Below are 17663 nucleotides of genomic sequence, written 5' to 3'. Positions count from 1 at the left end.
TGCATTTCTTTTGTTTGTGCTGCAGCCTCATTGAAATGGAAAAATAGGTTGCATTTATTTCACACTTCACACAGTGGTATTTTGGATGGGACTCACAGCAACTCACAGGAGAGCCTCTCGTTAAAACTCTGCTAGCAAATCGAAGGATGAGTTGGGGTGATTTCCCTGTCTCTGGTGGAGTTATCCCTAAATCATCCTGGCCAGAGATGACCTATCCCTAATGTCTTTCTAAAGAAACAGTGTTTTGCCTTTGGTTTGAATCAGATTGTCCTAAAGAACTAGTATTTTTAAAAATAAATGTCTGAGGGGAGTATACCCTTGCATAGTGGTTCTCAATGGGTGTGCAGAGGTCTCAGAGGGTACATCACCTCATCTAGATATTTGCCTAGTTTTACAACAGGCTACATAAAAAGCACTAGTGAAGTCAGTACAAATTAAAATTTCATACAAAGGCACATACACACACACACACGTGATTCCAATTGATTTATTTTATAATTTTATAATTATATGGTAAAAATGAGAAAAGCAGCAATTTTCAGTAATAGTAATAGTTTGTTGTGACACTTTTTTATTTTTAGGTCTGGTTTTGTAAGCGACTAGTTTTTAAGTGAGGTGAAACTTAAGGTATGCAAGACAAATCAGACTCCTGAAAGGGGTACAGGAAAGGTTAAGAGCCACTGGTTTAGCTTAGCACAAGACCTGAACCACTCTGCAAATTAGCCAAACTGAACACACTGTTATTCTAGGTTGTTGGTTTGGTTTATCTTCTTGTTTTTTACAGGAGCAAAATATAAATATGTCCAGCAAAGTGCAGCTTAATATAAATTTGTTTCCCTGAAAGTGCTGCCTCCTTCCTTGGTTATAAGAAAACAGTTCTGATTAAATGGGAAAACAAATCAATAGATTCTCCTATCTTGTGGTTGCAAGTACATGCATCTCTGCTACATGGAATTTATCCCAGGCCAAGGGGAAATATATTTGGTTGAACTCCCTGTTTTAAAAAAAAATACAAATCTGAGACACAGAAGTTAAGTGACTTGCCCAGGGTCACACAATGAATCAGTGAGAGAGTTGGAAACAGAACTCTGGTCTCCAAACTCCAACAATGATGTTTTAAATATAGTTGGCAGCAATCCATAAATAACTGTAACACTCACAAATATAGCAGCCTCTGAGGCACAGTGGGTTATTTCACTAACCATCCAAGTCTGGGAACCTTTATTAAAGTGTGACTTGGATTACAGCCTTAAAGTAGGTTTGAGTGTCTCAAGCTAGTCCCAGTTTTCTCATGTGTGCTGTTCGCATCACCGGACTACCACACACAAACTTAATAGGAACTGTTTGCTGGCTGGAATGAAAGCAATGTCATGTTTCAAAAAATGAGTGCAATCCCAGAGTTTTGTGGAACCCTCATTAATGCACGGTCTATGAGGGCTATCCAGTCCCTCTTTTTTAAAAAAAAAGAAAAAGCAATAAATTCACTATATATTTTTATTAAAAAGTAAGCCAAAGAAAAACAGACATCCTTTTAGAAAATGTTCAGGAGAATGGTTGTCTCTCTCATGTGGAGATGCTATTCCTTCTTTCAGCTTGTTGCCTGAATATCTCCAATTCAAATCTTATAGATTTTTATGTAAAAAGTTACTTTTAGCAGATTTAGATCATATTTCACTTTCATTATTGAACAGGAAATGTGCTACTTATTTTTTATGCATTTCATAGTAGTTTGAAAAATGGAAATGTAACAACTCACATGCCTGATATTACCCATCTCTACAGTTTTAAAAATACAAACCAAAACTTGGTTTAAAAAAAAAAAAGAGAGGCCTTTCATTAATGCATTTTACAACTTCAGACCCTAATTCATAAAATAGCCCTTTCCAGGAAGAGTTCTCAAGTTTGTGCTTAAGATCCAATTGAAATTCGTTGTTTTGATCAGACAACTCACCTCGTGTTCTTGCTGTCCCCTGATTGGCTCAGCACATAAGCATTTCCCCAAGAATAGCTAGATGTTCAAAATTAAAACTTGGTTTCTGCAAAAATTTGTGCATGTGACATTGAAAGTCATCACCTGCTAACTTTTGCCAGTAAAACTTAATCCCTTGAGTTTTTTCATTAAGCAAACAAAAATGGGCATGACCATGACTAAAGCAGATGCATCTAAAAATTGAAATAATCATTTACAGAATCATTACATTATTTGCTGATATCCATCAATAATTCACTCACTCACCCTATCCTGAACTGTTTTCCTCGTTTATTTAGATGACTGTTTCTGAGGTAGAAAATGTGTCTTCGCAATTAACAAGCAACTGCAAACTCTTATTCATGAGTGTAGTGCCACTGCCTGCAGTGGGGTTACTTCTATAAAAAAAAAAACTGTCTTTGAAATGATAACTAAGCAAGACAGCTCAACATGGAATATCATCATTCAGGCCATAGAGTTTAAACAAGCAAACAAGCAACACCTGAATTTTGTCAGGTTAAAATAATAAATTTAGAGAAACTGTGTGTATAGATATCGCTCAAGTGGAAATGGGCTAAATTTCTTGAATAAATGATCGGTAGTAAGTTATTCAACTCTGCTTAGTAATGATGAGAAGAAAGGTGTGAGAAGGATTGTTGGAGGAGGTTAGCCTTAAGGAAGGAGCCAGGGAGAGAATGTTCAGTCAGAGAGGCATGGGGTCAGTGTTCTAAGGATAGCGGAAGATAGAAGGCCTGTGACTGAGACTTGAGTGTTGTCTACACTGGAAACTGAATGACAAAACTTTTGTTGTTCAGGGGTGTGAAAAAAACACACACACCCCCGAATGACAAAAGTTTTGCTGACAAAAAGCGCTGGTGTGAACAGCACTTTGTCGGCAGGAGCACTCTGCTGCCGACAAAATGTCCAGCCTCAATGAGCAGTGGTAGCTTTGTCGGCAGGAGACAAACAGCGGCTGCACTGCGCCTGTCTCCTGTCTACAAACAGCGGCTGCACTGCGCACCTTTTAGCGACACAGCTGTAGTGCCACAGCCATGTTGCTAAAAGGTGCATAGCGTCGACAAAGCCCTGGAATGAACACAAATGGAGCAGCGAGGTGAGAATGAAAATCTGATGGCCCACTTTATGCTGAATTCTAATCTACCATTATGACTTTTGCCCAAAAACATCTTCAAAGGGCTGTTTGGAGACATCAGACATTGAAATTCTGTTAAATATTGAAGGGTTTTCTTTCCAGCTCTTTGGAATCAAGTTTTCCAGTTATTTGGAAAGTTTAATGTGGAGAATTGGGTAAAATGTGCCATTTGGGGCGGAGGGGCTATTTTTGCTTCCAAGCAAAGGAACTAGTTCATTGTTTTACATCACCAGGGCTCTAGGTACCAACCCCTTGAACTGTGACTGCAGTCTGCGCTGGCTTTCGGAATGGGTGAAGGCAGGGTACAAAGAGCCAGGGATTGCACGCTGCAGTGGGCCAGAGGACATGGCAGACAGACTGCTGCTCACAACACCAACCCATCACTTCCAGTGCAAAGGTAGGAGCAAGCTGTTTGGCTGAGGTCTGTAAACCATTTGATTGAGTGTCATTGCTTATCTTGTGTAAACAGCTTTATTGGTAGAATATCGCCAACCCACAGCTTCAACAATCATGAGATATTAAAACAAATTTAGGGCTCTCTTTTTTTTTTTTTTTTTTTTTTGCCTTGTGGTTTCTGAGCTATTGAAGACCACCTGGGACATGTTTTCAAACTTTTCTCCGCTCACAGAAGGGCTAGAAACGTCATTGTTTACAGTGAAAGCTGATATTCTCATGCAATCACTTAGCTCTGGCAGTTGGGGCTTTAAGGAAAGCACCAAATCTCACATGAGTTAGCAACACTGTCATTACATCAGATAATATAATTGTAAATTACTGTATGGAATGTCATTTTAGGGATAATTAATCAAATAATTTATTTCCAGACCCAAAAAAACTTGGGTAAGAGAAGGTTTATGCAGTAAGTAATTCTACATTTTTTAAAAAATGAGAATGTTATAGTTATAAAAATAAGTTTGAAAGCCGTAGGAAAGAAGTTGCAGGTGGAAAGCAAATATGTTTTGATAAGGACATTTGTTCTGAAGATCCACAAACAACTTGAACTCCAACCCTAAGTCCTACCAACTCTAGATCAGTAACTGGGTGTATTAGATTTATTTTATGTTGCAAGATCAGGAGAGGATGCAGGTATATGACTGGAGTGATGAAATATAAGAGCTATATGAGGAGAAACTGATTGAGGAGTTATAGTGAGGTATATTATATGGAGGTAGAATGAGAATGAGTGGGCTTTCTGACTTAATGAAATTGTGGACAAATAAAGGGGATATGTTTGTGTTTTTTGCTGTCAAAATTGTTTTTGGAATGTGAAATGTATGTTTGGGTTGCTAGCCTATATGTGAAGACAGAAGTGTGAAGATGTGTATTTACTATTTATGGTAATAGAGAAGAGGGTCTGTGGTTGGAAATTAAGGGGAAATGACATAGTCTTGTTATTTATCTATGAAGTGCCACGTACGCTTATATGTAATAATAAATTATAATAATGTCACTGGCTTAGCGGGATGATTGTATAGCAGCTGGGATTAAACTGATTGCTGAACAGAGGACGAGTGTTGACATTGGGCTAAAGTTAAGGTTGTTTCCCAAACCGGAGCTGACTTTTTTGACCTTCCATCTTCATTTTTAATAACTAGAACATTCAAATTCAGTTATTTTAAAAGTGATGATAGCTTTAAGACAGCAAATCATAATCAGACCTCTCTGCTCTTTGCTGAGTTTATAATTTCACTGCTGAGAGTTACAAATATTCCTAAATAAACACCCAACAATGTGCTAACTTTCACAAGGAAAAGTGAAGAAAACAAATGTGGCATTTGTAGATGAAGCTATTTTTGAAATATGATGCAGCAAAAAAAGTAGCTAACTTTTTATTCTTGAAACACTCATATTTTGAAATTGCTTTGCCTGATTCTCCTTGAAACATTCTCCTGAGGTCACCCACCACATGAACCGAGCAGCAGTCTGTGGACAAATAGAGCCGCTGGTGTGCTGGCTTAGAATGGAGAGAGTTTCCGGATTCCTCCCACTGTGTTCCTCCCCTTCACTCAAAACAAATGTACAAGACTTATCAACTTATCAGAGCAATCTGTCACCCCCATACGCACACTTACACCCTGATCCTGCAATTGCCTGTGTGTGAACTCTGTCCTTCACCTGTGCAGAGCCCCAATGAAGTCAGTGGAGCTCCACAATCAATTGCAATTAAATCCTAATAAAAACAAACAATCTCTTCATTCTAGCCCACTACCTTCCCCTCATTATTGCCATATTCCTCTCGGTCACAGCACGACAAGGCTGAAGAATGACACGCAGGACTTTCTAAATTAATGTGTCTTTTGTCAAAATTGTGGTTTAACCCAGTGTTTGGACTAAAAGCCAAATGTTCACATCTTGTCTCAGAACAGTGCAAACAAGACTGGACTTGAGGCCCAAGTAGTGCAGACTCAGCTCTGTGTTTTATTACATTGTCCTCCTTGTCTGTAGCACTATTGGAAAGGACTGCACTAGACTGCGAACATTTTTGCTACATGGTTTATAAATCAAACCCCCAAGGGCAAAGAAATAGGCTACTTAAGTGCCGGAGCTCTGATTAGCTCCTTCATTGATTGGCTTTGATCAATGCCATAGGGATGTACTATGTGCATGTGTGTGTGTATGTGTATAGCTATATATATATATAGTGACAAAGTTCCTCCTCTGCCTTGGTGGGTCCTGCGCTTATTGGCGGATTTTCTCTCCTCAGAGGTTCACGGCAGCCTCACTTTGGCCACTTTCGTGGCTCAAATCTGCCATTCACTCAGTTAGCCTCATCACTGGCCAGCATGGGGAAAGGAAGAAGAACAATTCCCGCAGTCTCTGCTGATCCACCTAGTGGATCAGGGAACAGGCCAGAGACCTTCCCCTCTGGAGGAACCCATGGTCCAGTTCAACTCCTCCGGTATCAAGTAGGGAGTTGGGGGGATGGGAGGGAATCCGGGCCCACCCTCTACTCCAGGTTCCAGCCCAGGGCCCTGTGGATTGCAGCTGTCTACAGTGGCTGCTGTAACAGCTGCGTGACAGCTACAACTCCCTGGGCTACTTCCCCATGGCATCCTCCCAACACCTTCTTTATTCTCACCACAGGACCTCCTTCCTGGTGTCTGATAATGCTTGTACTTCTCAGTCTTCCAGTAGTAAGCCTTGTCACTCTCAGCTTCTTGCACCTCTTGATCACAGCTCCTCACATGCACCACAAACTGAAATGAGCTCCTTTTTAAACCCAGGTGCCCTGATTAGCCTTCCTTAATTGATTCTAGCAGCTTCTTGATTGGCTGCAGGTGTTCTAATCAGCCTCTCTGTCTTAATTGTTTCCAGAAAGTTCCTGATTATACTGGAACCTTCCCTGTTACCTTACTCAGGGAAAAGGGACCTACTTAACCTGGGGCTAATATATCTGCCTTCTATCACTCTCCTGTAGCCATCCAGCCCAAACCTGTCACTATATATATATATAGTGTATAGTATAATCCATGCTGCCTCCTGGGCTACCTCGTTTTTCCCAAATACCTAATCTCACTTTTGGGAGAAGCAACAGAGGAGTAGCACATAAAGGTGAAAAAACCCACGGACATAACTACAGCCATTCAAACTAACCTCTTCTGCTGAAGTCAGGCAAGCTGTTGTATCTAGACTTTACAGCAAATAGGAAAAAAGTGAAAATAAAGCAGAACAGGAATGGATTAGATATAAAACACACAAATGCAGAAAAGGAGGAGAAAAGTCTTCTTTTGGATGTATTCCTTTCTTTTGTGGGCCCTTTTCCTGGGTAGTGTTTTGTTTAGGGCCAGGTTCAATACCCTTATTCAGACTAAATAGCACCTAACTTTACTAGTAATTCATTAACTTCAGTAACACTACTTGCAGTGTAAGCAAGTGAGTAAGGGCTCAGAATTTGCCTCTTAGATTGAGGGCGCTTTGTGGCAGAGTCCTTGTCAATGTACATATCTGTTAAGCCCTTTGCTCCCTGTTGGTGCTATGTAAATAATAAATATTAATAATGATTTGGTCGGTCAATATCTCAGTTAGGGTTTGCTAGGTCAGAAGCAAACCCTACAATAGATTTTTATATTACTGGATAGTGAATTACTAAATTACTGGACAGTTTCCTAAAATGTAAGCCCACAAAGTCAGTTTTCTTGCTCATCACTTATTTCTTCTCTTTAGTTGTGACACATTTGTCATATACAGATCTGCCACAAGGAAGGTGTTTGTCACTATTTTATGATGGAATGCTAATACAGTCAATCATAGCAAAGAATTCCTATTTCTTGGGCATTGCTTTTTCACCTGGCTGCCAATTTTGCACTGCCCAAAAGGAGCCATCAGTGAAAGGGTCTGTTAGTATTTCAAACATGAAGCATGTTTTTCACTCAGACGTAACTCAGAGATGAAAATTCACCATGGACTAGATGATTTCAGCCGATGAACAACAGATTTTACCAACTTTTAGTGAAATACTTTTCAACCCTCCTAACCCATATCTTATGTGCTTGGTCTGTCCTAAGTTATTTAAAATTTATTACTGATCGCCGGTACTTTTGAGGAGTCCTTGCACTTAAAAGAAATATTTTCTTTTAAAGGAAATAAAGTGCTTTAAGACCTTCACTGCTTGAAATAAATTAGCGTCTTTTGACCATTTTTACATTTTAAAACCATTTGAGTCATTAATATTTGAAAGTTAGTGACTACAAAGTCAGTTTTATTTTCACATTTCCAAATTTGCCTATCTTTATTAACATCTTAACAGATCTATAATATTGATTGATTTAGTACCCAACTGCATGCTAGAGGTGGACACAGCAGACAGTAACTACTCCGATGGAGCTTCCTTGACAATTTGAGTGCTTTGCCCTGCAGATGACCTGTTCAGGTCCAGTAAATAAATACTTGTTTTTAAATTTGGGTATTTTTTGTGTTTACACAGGAAGCCATAAGTTCTCTTTGGTGTAGATGCCTGAGTGTGTGGTGTCTAGAGTCTGTGTTTGTTTCAAGTATTCGTGTGTTTCTATTTTTGTTTACATTTTTCACAATCCTTTCTCGGTGCCTTAGGGAGTTAAAACAGGGATTTTGCATGCGCAAAAGTAATGGAACGAAAACAACTTACTGTCTTTCTCTCATGTCCTAGTGTCATGTTTCTTGTGTACAAAGCAGTACATTTAAGAAAGATTGACAAGACCATTTTGATTCTTAAATCCATGTATTTGCAATATGTTCACATGAAGCTTTATTGCCATCCCCATTTCCTCACACTTCCCTGAATCCCTTCTCCTTGCAATAAACCCTCCACTACCCAATCACTTGCTCTTCTGCCTGAGCATCAGTACTCCCGTTCCCCACATAGGCAGTCTCCTCCCTCCGCAAACAGGAGCTAGTTACTGCAATTAGGATCTACAAGGAGCAAGCAAGCCAGACAGTATAGGCAGATGATTGTGCAAAGGACAGGGGAATCACTGGACTACAGTGGTAGCTGGAGGCCGGTATTCATTGTGGTATAAAATGATTTTCATCTGGCTCTGGGCTTTCAGCTTGAGTCTCCAAATTCCACTATTCTGGGCTGTGATCAGGTTCCTGCTGACCCACAAACACTCTGTCACATTTTGGGGTGCAATCCAAACCAGTGAGGGTTGTCATCACCTGCCTTGCAACTCTCGATGCCTCACAATGCTTTAGTGTAGAGCTCCCAACAAGGGACGCTCACAAAGAGCCTGCGGGCATGCAGATCACAGCCTGAGTGCCTGTGTATAGCTGCAGCCCTGGCCCAGTAGCTCTGGCCCAGCAGCCTGTCAGCAACACTCCAGTCACACTCTGGCTTCCCACCAGCCTTGGTTACTAACTGCAGGGTGGCCCCAACATACTCCCAATGCTGAATAGTCTCTGAAACGTGTGCTCCGCACTGTACAGCCCTCTCCTGGGCACTTTAACCCTTTACAGGGATAATGGGTCTTTAATATCTAATGCTCAACAGTCTGCTACTTTACCTGGAGTTATCAAAGAGTTCTGTTTAAACACACCACTGGAGTGGTTTAGATTAAAGAATAAAACAAGTTTATTAACAAAAGAGGTTAGGGTTTTTAAGTGAATTCAAGTATCGGGTATTAAAGTCAGAAATGATAATGAAAAATAAAGGTACAACACTTTCTAGTAGCTAGAACACAACAAGTTTGAGTTAGTTCAAGGTAAAATTCTTACCACAGGTTCCCAGCAATATGGCTGACCAAATTCTAAGATCAGGATCTACCCATAAAGTCAAAGGGCTGGTTCCTTTGTCTTCTTGGGTGAAAGAGAGAGAGAGCTTGGGGTTTTCTGCCCCGTTTCTTTTATAGTCCAATTGGATAGTCTTTGAAGTGGATTCTTCTGAGAGTTACACCTGAAAGCAAAGTTTATTCACACAGTAAAGAAGGTGACATAGAGTCTCATGGTGAAGGAAGCTTCATGTCCTTTCTCCTCATCTTTGTTTGCTGAAATTCAAATTTGCTTTTTCTACTGCCATTTCCCCTCCCTCCTGTCTCAAGGACCCTGTTCACTATTTATATGTAAATTGAGGTAAATCTTCGTTCAGGATACGTCTGCCTGGGTAGGGCTGTGGTTTTAAACATGTGCTATGAACATCGTACAGGGGGATTTCATAACTTTACATGTAACGTTGCTAAATACATTTCACCATGATGATATTGACCAGTGAGTTACTAATTTTCAAATTATGCCTCACAAGGCATATTTTGTACAAATATTATTATAATAGTATGTAAGGTGTGAGTGCAAGGATACTTTTGGTCACACCCTCTCCTACCCATTTGGAATGGTTGTTTCCAATTATGTAGTTTATTAAATGGCTTAAAAATGGATTGGTGGTCTTATACAGGGCAATAACAGTTGCAGCATTTCCCAGATATATCTGTGTTTTGGCTAATGCTTTTTCTGCAGTAAGAACAGGAGGGAATTCAGTCGAAAATAAACCATGTTAAAACTATGGGTGGTGAAACACTGAACCGTCTCCTAAACCTCTAATTGAACCTTTCTTGAGCTTCACAAATCTTTGTGCAACTTTCTTGTACCCATTTTTAATTTTTGCTGCTGAATCTGCACTTTCTCTTTTGGTCTCATCCACAAAACTAGAAATGTCAAAATATTAGCAGTCAGGGGCCGCTCTTGCAGAATTTCCAGCATTGATGGAAGTGGAAATTTCCAAAAATCTTGATAGTAAACAAATTTTATGACATTTGCAGTCTGTTTTTGCAAGCTGGGTGTTTCTCTCTTTAGACAAATATCCAGATATCATTGAGATTTGTCCAACACTTGAAGGATTTAAAATTTGAATTAATCCTTTATGATTAAACATTATCACGTGAAGTGCACATACTATTGTTACTGCAGGGGGCAGAAAACACACAGTGTCAGTACTGGTAAGTATCTTGTGCATTAACTAAGAATGAATTTTGCAATCCACATTTTCCACTTGTATTCTACACTTTCATTTTTGCAGGACCGGTAGATATCAGCATTGTGTCCAAGTGTAACCCTTGCCTTTCCAGTCCATGTAAGAACAATGGGACATGCAACAATGATCCAGTGGAGTTCTATCGATGCACATGTCCATTTGGTTTCAAGGTATGACTATACTTGAACTACCTTAAAAGACACACAGTACTCTCAGCTTTCTGCTGGCTTCCTCAATGTTGTATCAATAGGGGAGTCAATTGTACAGGCAAGGAAGCTCAAGCATCCCTTGCTCAAGTAGGTTGTGTGCCTTTCATGCACACAGCTACAGATTTTTACTCCATGTAGTGTGTATATTTGTTCTTTAAACGTTTTATATACTGGAGACAATGTAAAAGGGCAAGTTGATTTCGTTTTTAACATCAGCACCAAAACAAAAAGCAGCCAGGCCTGGGGGAAGAAGACTGAGCTCGGGTCTACACTAGGACTTTAGGTCGAATTTAGCAGCTTTAAATCGATGTAAACCTGCACCTGTCCACACGATGAAGCCCTTTATTTCGACTTAAAGGGCTCTTAAAATCGATTTCCTTACTCCACCCCTGACAAGTGGATTAGCGCTTAAATCGGCCTTGCCGGCTCGAATTTGGGGTACTGTGGACACAATTCGACGGTATTGGCCTCCGGGAGCTATCCCAGAGTGCTCCATTGTGAGTGCTCTGGACAGCACTCTCAACTCAGATGCACGATTGTTTGCCATTGCTCTGACGCAGGGAGGGGTGACTGACGACACGGCTTACAGGGTTGGCTTACAGGGAGCTAAAATCAACAAAGGGGGTGGCTTTACATCAAGGAGTATTTCAGGCAGGACTTCACGGAGGGTTCCAATAAGAAATGGTGCACCTAAGTTATTGTTCTTATTGGAACAAGGAGGTTAGTCTGGCCTCTGATTGATATATGACTAGATTTACCTCGCTGCACCTTCTCTGTGAGTGACTGCAGTGTGACCTAGAGGAATGAGTCCTAGATGGGGGGCGAGGCGGGGTTTGCAAATGAGTACAAAACAAATCTGGTCTATTTCTTGTTTTGATACACTCCATCTATCTTTTACATCTTTGGCTGGCAGCAGACAGTGCAGAAGGACTGCATGCCATCCTCATCTCTTGCCTGCCCGGCAGAAAATGATGCAATAGGACTGCTAGCAATCCGTATCGCCTGCCTGCTCACCATAAGATGGGCAATAGGACTGACTGAAGGACTAAAGAGAGTGACTTGATCAAGTCACTTCAAATTTAGTCCCTGCACCCATGTCTGCCCAGGCGCTCCTGATCGACCTCACACAGGCGACCAGGAGCACCTCGGACATGACGATGACGGCTACCAGTCCTATTGCACTGTCTGCTGCCACAAGGCAATGGGTTGCTGCTGCTGTGTAGCAATGCAGTACCACGTCTGCCAGCACCCAGGAGACATACGGTGACAGTGAGCTGAGCGGGCTCCATGCTTGCCGTGGTATGGCGTCTGCACAGGTAACTCAGGAAAAAAGGCGCAAAACGATTGTCTGCCCTTGCTTTCACGGAGGGAGGGAGGGAACGGGGGCCTGACGATATGTACCCAGAACCACCCGCGACAATGTTTTAGCCCCATCAGGCAGTGGGATCTCAACCCAGAATTCCAATGGGCAGCGGAGACTGCGGGAACTGTGGGATAGCTACCCACAGTGCAACTCTCTGGAAGTCGACTCTAGCCTCGGTACTGTGGAAGCACTCCGCCGAGTTAATGCACTTAATGCACTTAGAGCATTTTCTGTGGGGACACACACACTCGAATATGTAAAACCGATTTCTAAAAAACCGACTTCTATAAATTCGACCTAATTTCGTAGTGTAGACATACCCTGAGGCTATAAGTTAGGTCTAAATTAGATCTTGACTCTTTTACTAACCCTGTGTGGCCTTGGCTAAGTCATGTAAACTGTCGTCTTCTTTCAAATTGGGATAGTGGGCCTAATTCTTCAGTCTTGACCTTGTGTAGTCATGTACATCGGGGAAACGTGGGTGTTAGGTACCACCACCGGTATAAGTGAGTGGAGATGTTCCTATATGGTAACCACTAATTGATACTCATTTTGTACAGAGCTGGTGATTGGGTCCAGTAACACTAATTCAACTCAGTTGTGAGTGTTAATGTTTGTACAGTAATTTGAAAATGTGAAATACTTTTGATGTGAAGTACTGTTATCCTTTGTAATAGAATACGTAGCAGTATCAGAGAAAGAGAGAGAACACTTTACTATCAATTCCAGTAGAGTGTACTGGAAAATCTAGTTATTTAGCAATATCATTTCCTCTGTTCTGGTGTAGAACTTCCACGGTTAATGATAGGGCTACGTGCTGCCTTTCGTCTAGGTTCCCAGCTCCCACTGAGATCACTGGAAGCTTAATAGAACTGTCAAGGGTAGCATAACGTGTAAGGTGCTAGTAGTTATGGTGTTTACAATATAAAATTAAATAATGCAAATAATCATATGTTCATACATGTCAGGGACTGGGCTGTCAAGTATAAAGAATGGGGCAACCCCTTTAGATTAAGAAGCGGGTTGCATCCATCGTGGGCTTTATCCTGTTGTGTTGAAACGGTGGTGTCTCTGGTGCACCAGGGATAAAATATTAATGACATCATTGTTCACGCTTACAACATTGAACAGTTCGTTGTGATCTGGGATTTTGTGTTATCCCTGGTGACTCTCACTGTAACAATCACCGTTACAAATCTTTTAACCTTTTTATTAAAGATACAGAAAACAATTAAAGCATTTGAAACGTGAACTATTAAGTAAAGCTTTCCTTTTAACAATCTCCCGTTCTTCCTTTCCCTTTCACTTTAGACAGTTTTGATAAGGGAAACCCCTTGTTTGAGAGTCTTTTAGATGGTATTAGAGATGGTATTCATTGAGAGAGTCTGGAGCTGCTGCTGTTGTTGAAGTCTGCTCCTGTTCCCTGGAAAATAAAACAAAACAAATACACTCACAAACAAGAAACCAGAAAAGAACAGCAAAGATTGAAAATACTGCTGCTGTCTCTGGTGGTGACTCTTACTTGCCACCTTGCTGCTGGAGAAACATGGGCCTAGCACACAGTCTTATCTGCCACAGTGAGGCCTGGCAACCTTGTTCCAACTTTGGACAATGTAGGGCATCACTTTTAGCTACCTTACTGGCACACAGCAGTGTTACAAAGATGCAGTTTTGGCTTTCTCATTACACGGAAGGCAAAAAGAGAGATCTAGGAACGAAACTCATGATGGAGTGGGTGACAGCAGAAACCCAAGGCTCACATTCTAGAAGCTGTTTAGGCCCTAGTACAAGCTGCTGCTGGTGGTGGTGTCATTGTTTTCCAGTCTCTGGCCCAGTCTGGTCAGGATGCCTTTCAGGTTCAGGATGCTGAGGACTCAGTGGTGTCATAATGGCTCCGGGGGGCGGTCCCAGGAGGTGAGGTGGGTGGGAGCCATGATGGTAAACTCTCTCTCTTTCTAGTCCAACTGTTCTCTGCTCCTGCTGAATGACTCCGAGGTGCACAATGTCCAAGAAGGGACCACAGCCTCATCCTATTAACATTAACCAATCAAAACACATTTTGGGGATTTCAGCTATAAACGTTTCCTCCCATTTCTAGAATCTTTCAGCTCGTCCTCATATCAAGCCATAGATCTACCAGGAGCCTTGCAGAGCCCTTATCATAGTTCTTTTCACATAAACAATCCAGTTTGTACCAGTCTGTTTGTCGCCAGCTTTTGCTGAATGTCGCAAACAATTTTATTTAACAAGTTGAGTTGGACTTTTGCTGCCTCTTCACAACAATCTTTCCAAGTGGTATCTCACTGGAGCCTCTGTAAGACCTTATTTAGACTTGCGGCAGTGTGTAAGGTACAGGTAGCCCTGCACTGAAAGCACTCCCCGAGCTGAGACACTGGCCCCCATTGCTGCCAGCCTCCCAAGCACCAGGCCGGCCCCAGTGCCAGCCCCTCCCGCCCCTGAAGCCCCTCCCCCCCTGAGCTGCTGGCCCCAGTGCCCAGCCGAGCCTTCTCACTCCTTCGGCCGCTGGCTCTCCACATGCCTCCTCACTCCCCCATCCCCAAGGAGGAGGGATGTTGGCAAGCAGCGGGGACCTCCGGAGGGAGAAGGTGGAGCGGAGGAGACCAGGCAGGCAGCAGCAGCAGGGGGTGGGGGCCTCAGGCAAGGGGGGGCCACTGCGGCCCAGGTGTCCGGCGGCATGTCAGCGGCAGTGCCAGGGAAGGCTAAGTCTTCCCTAGTCTATTGTACCCACTGCTCATGCCGTGCTGGCTGGGCGTACGGTCTCTGTACTCTGCAAACCACTGTAAGTGAAGACCTAATCTAAGAGGAATGATCTACAATAAATTGTGAGCTTCAGAGTGGTGGTGGTTGATGTTAGCTTCTTGGCTCTGGTAGATTCAAGATAGAAAAGCCAAGATCAGATGTTGAACCAGGAAAATCTTATTGCGAAAAAGAGATATAATTTATATTTACTATTTTTACATATTATTTACTATCACCCGTTTATCTTGGAGAGAACCATTTCTCCTTACATATGCAAATAACTTTGGAGACTTCCTTTGGGTGTTGAAATCAGTCAGAAGCTGCAGTTTATGACCAAAGTTTGACTAATATAATTTAGGGAAATCTGTGGCTATCTTGTCTCCATGTGTCAATAAAATACTAATAGTCAGGGTGATCATTTTGAATTTGGTATGTAAAAAAAACCAACAACCTAACCCTGAATTATTGAAAGCAGGACTAGGAGACTCCTGAGATAATGTAAATGAAAGTAAATAACTTGGATCCATGCTCATTGGAGTATATATAGATTTTATGCATTCATATTTTGTATGCCTTATGCTAGAACAGACACGTTGTGAAGTAACTATGTGTGAGGCAGGCCGGGTGTATACTACAAACCTTGATTGGTAATATAATATTGGTTGGGGGGGGGTGAGTTTTTTTACATATGTTATGTTGGCAAAAGCCCTTGTGTAGATGCAGGGGTTTTTTGCTGGTCAAAGCTGCAGCCACATTAGGAGAGTTTGCTAGTATAACTATCCATGTATACCAGCAAACCTTCTCTAGTGTTTACTAGACCTCAGAGTGGATCAACTTTACTTAGAACCATTTTGATAAGCTCTTGAGGTGACTTATTTTAAATATCTTATAGAAAATTTAGTTTTTCTTCTCTCTGTCCCTCTCTGACTCACATTCTCAGGTGACAGGTTTCATTCACTGTGTGAACTGGGTCTGCTTTTGAGCTTGTAAGTAACAAACTCTCATGCAAGCATAGCAAAGAATGAACATACCCAGGTGTGGCATTTAAAGCAAAGCAGACAGCTCAGAAATACTGACTTATAACTAGTACAGGGAGAACTTGGGAAAATGTGATAAGTAAAAAAGAACCCTGCATCTTCACTGTGGGTTTTTGAGTAAAAGTAAAATTTGACAGGTCCAAATGTAAACCATATGAAGGGAGCACTCTATTTCTACCAAGCTGTTCTCCGCCAGAGATTCATGCTAATTCAATAACAATACCTTGCTTCCTTCTCACCAGCCAGCACCAAACAGCTCTGTCCATCTGGAAGCTATTTCCCAGATCTTGATAAATTGCCCTAAATCTTCCCTCACAGCATATTTTTTCCTTGTTTGATGTAAGTTTGGAGAAAATCCTGTGTGGAGGAGTGTATCACCGGAAGAAAAAAACACCAACCAGCCTTATTTTCCTTATAACCTCATTCAGTTAAGCTGAAGTGTATACGGTGTCTCTGGGTTCCCTGAAATGGGGTGTTAACTTCTCTGGGGTTTCAGTATTCATGGTGGCCATTCGAAATCACAGTGTGCCACTCAGCAGAAAATTTAGTTCAAGCTTATGGTATCAAGAGTTTCTTCTAGTTGCTATAGATAGCATGGCAGTGGAAGTAGTAGGCTTGTAATCTTCTTTGCATTACCACATTTAAAGCTGGCCCTTTGATACAATTACACCAGAAATGCTACATTTGGTGTCCTTTGAAGTCTTTTTTCCCCACTAGAATGCACATGTAAATATTGGTTAGCAATGTCTCTTGTGTATAACACTGCATGTCTTAGGCTGGACTTAAAAGTAAGGTAGCTCATGAATTGTTCACTCTAAATCTGAGCTGGCAGGCTTGTGGGACAGACAATTCCATTTAATGAGGGTACAAATATGCTGGCTTTAAAATGGGGGAAAGTAAGTGCTGATAGTTATCTCTGCTGCTGCTCTCTCCTCATATTGGGTACTGAATGTGTTCGTTACAGATAAGCCTTGTAGGAAATCTTGCCTTCAGGACTCTTGCCTTTGAAGAGTGTTGGTGTCTAAGCAACGGATAGTGTAAGAGTGCCACCTATGGAGACTAGCAGGATTTACTGGGAATAACTTCAGGATGTCATTGTCAGCTAAAATGCAGCTGTTTAATTGAAGTTCACTATATACAACTTCCACTGAAACAATGACATATGGGTCTTTTAAACATTTTATTAAAGTTAATGTTAAAAAAATTATATAATACATGGGTTGGGAAAAGAGTATCTGTACTTCTGTGTATAGTGCTTAGATTATCCACAAATACAAAGTTTGTTTTTAAAGTCATATGATACATAGAGTACAAAATCAGCAATAACCCAAATTTAGGTGAGCACATTTAACAGAGTTTAGATATTAGAATCCGAATACTCGGGTACCTCACTCGTGAAAAGTTGTACAGAGATTTGGTTGTGGAAAGCAAAATATATCAATGAGTGGAGATTGTTCGTCAGTAATTCAGAATTAGGTTGGTTGTCCATTTAGAAAATACAATCCATGAGGAAAGTATTTCAGTTACTTTCCTGACTGTGCTTCTCATCGGCACTCCAGTTTATCCCTCCTGGTATTGCTGATATCCGGTGATATGTTCTATGTAGATGTCTCTCGACCACCTGATGGTGTCCGACACCATGAGTTGCTGCATCAGCCGAGCGTAGCGTTGACCGATTCTGCATTCTCTCAGCGCTCTTTCGTTACTGGGGTCCCGTGTGCCCAAGGCTCCAAT

The 17663-nt window shown here is 41.4% G+C and overlaps 1 protein-coding gene across 2 annotated transcripts in view; it reads left to right on the top strand.

The window, feature by feature from the left end:
- SLIT3 (slit guidance ligand 3) overlaps positions 1 to 17663 on the top strand; it is a 798441-nt gene that overhangs the window by 684471 nt on the left and 96307 nt on the right. For both annotated transcript variants that reach the window (XM_037906776.2, XM_043553076.1), the window contains 2 exons: positions 3356 to 3519; positions 10606 to 10730. In XM_037906776.2, the coding sequence (XP_037762704.1) occupies positions 3356 to 3519; positions 10606 to 10730 (289 nt within the window). The remainder of the gene's footprint in view (positions 1 to 3355; positions 3520 to 10605; positions 10731 to 17663) is intronic.

This window comes from Chelonia mydas, chromosome 8 (assembly GCF_015237465.2).
Source record: "Chelonia mydas isolate rCheMyd1 chromosome 8, rCheMyd1.pri.v2, whole genome shotgun sequence".
Taxonomy (NCBI): Eukaryota; Metazoa; Chordata; order Testudines; family Cheloniidae; genus Chelonia; species Chelonia mydas.
This window is presented reverse-complemented; position numbering and strand designations above follow the sequence as displayed.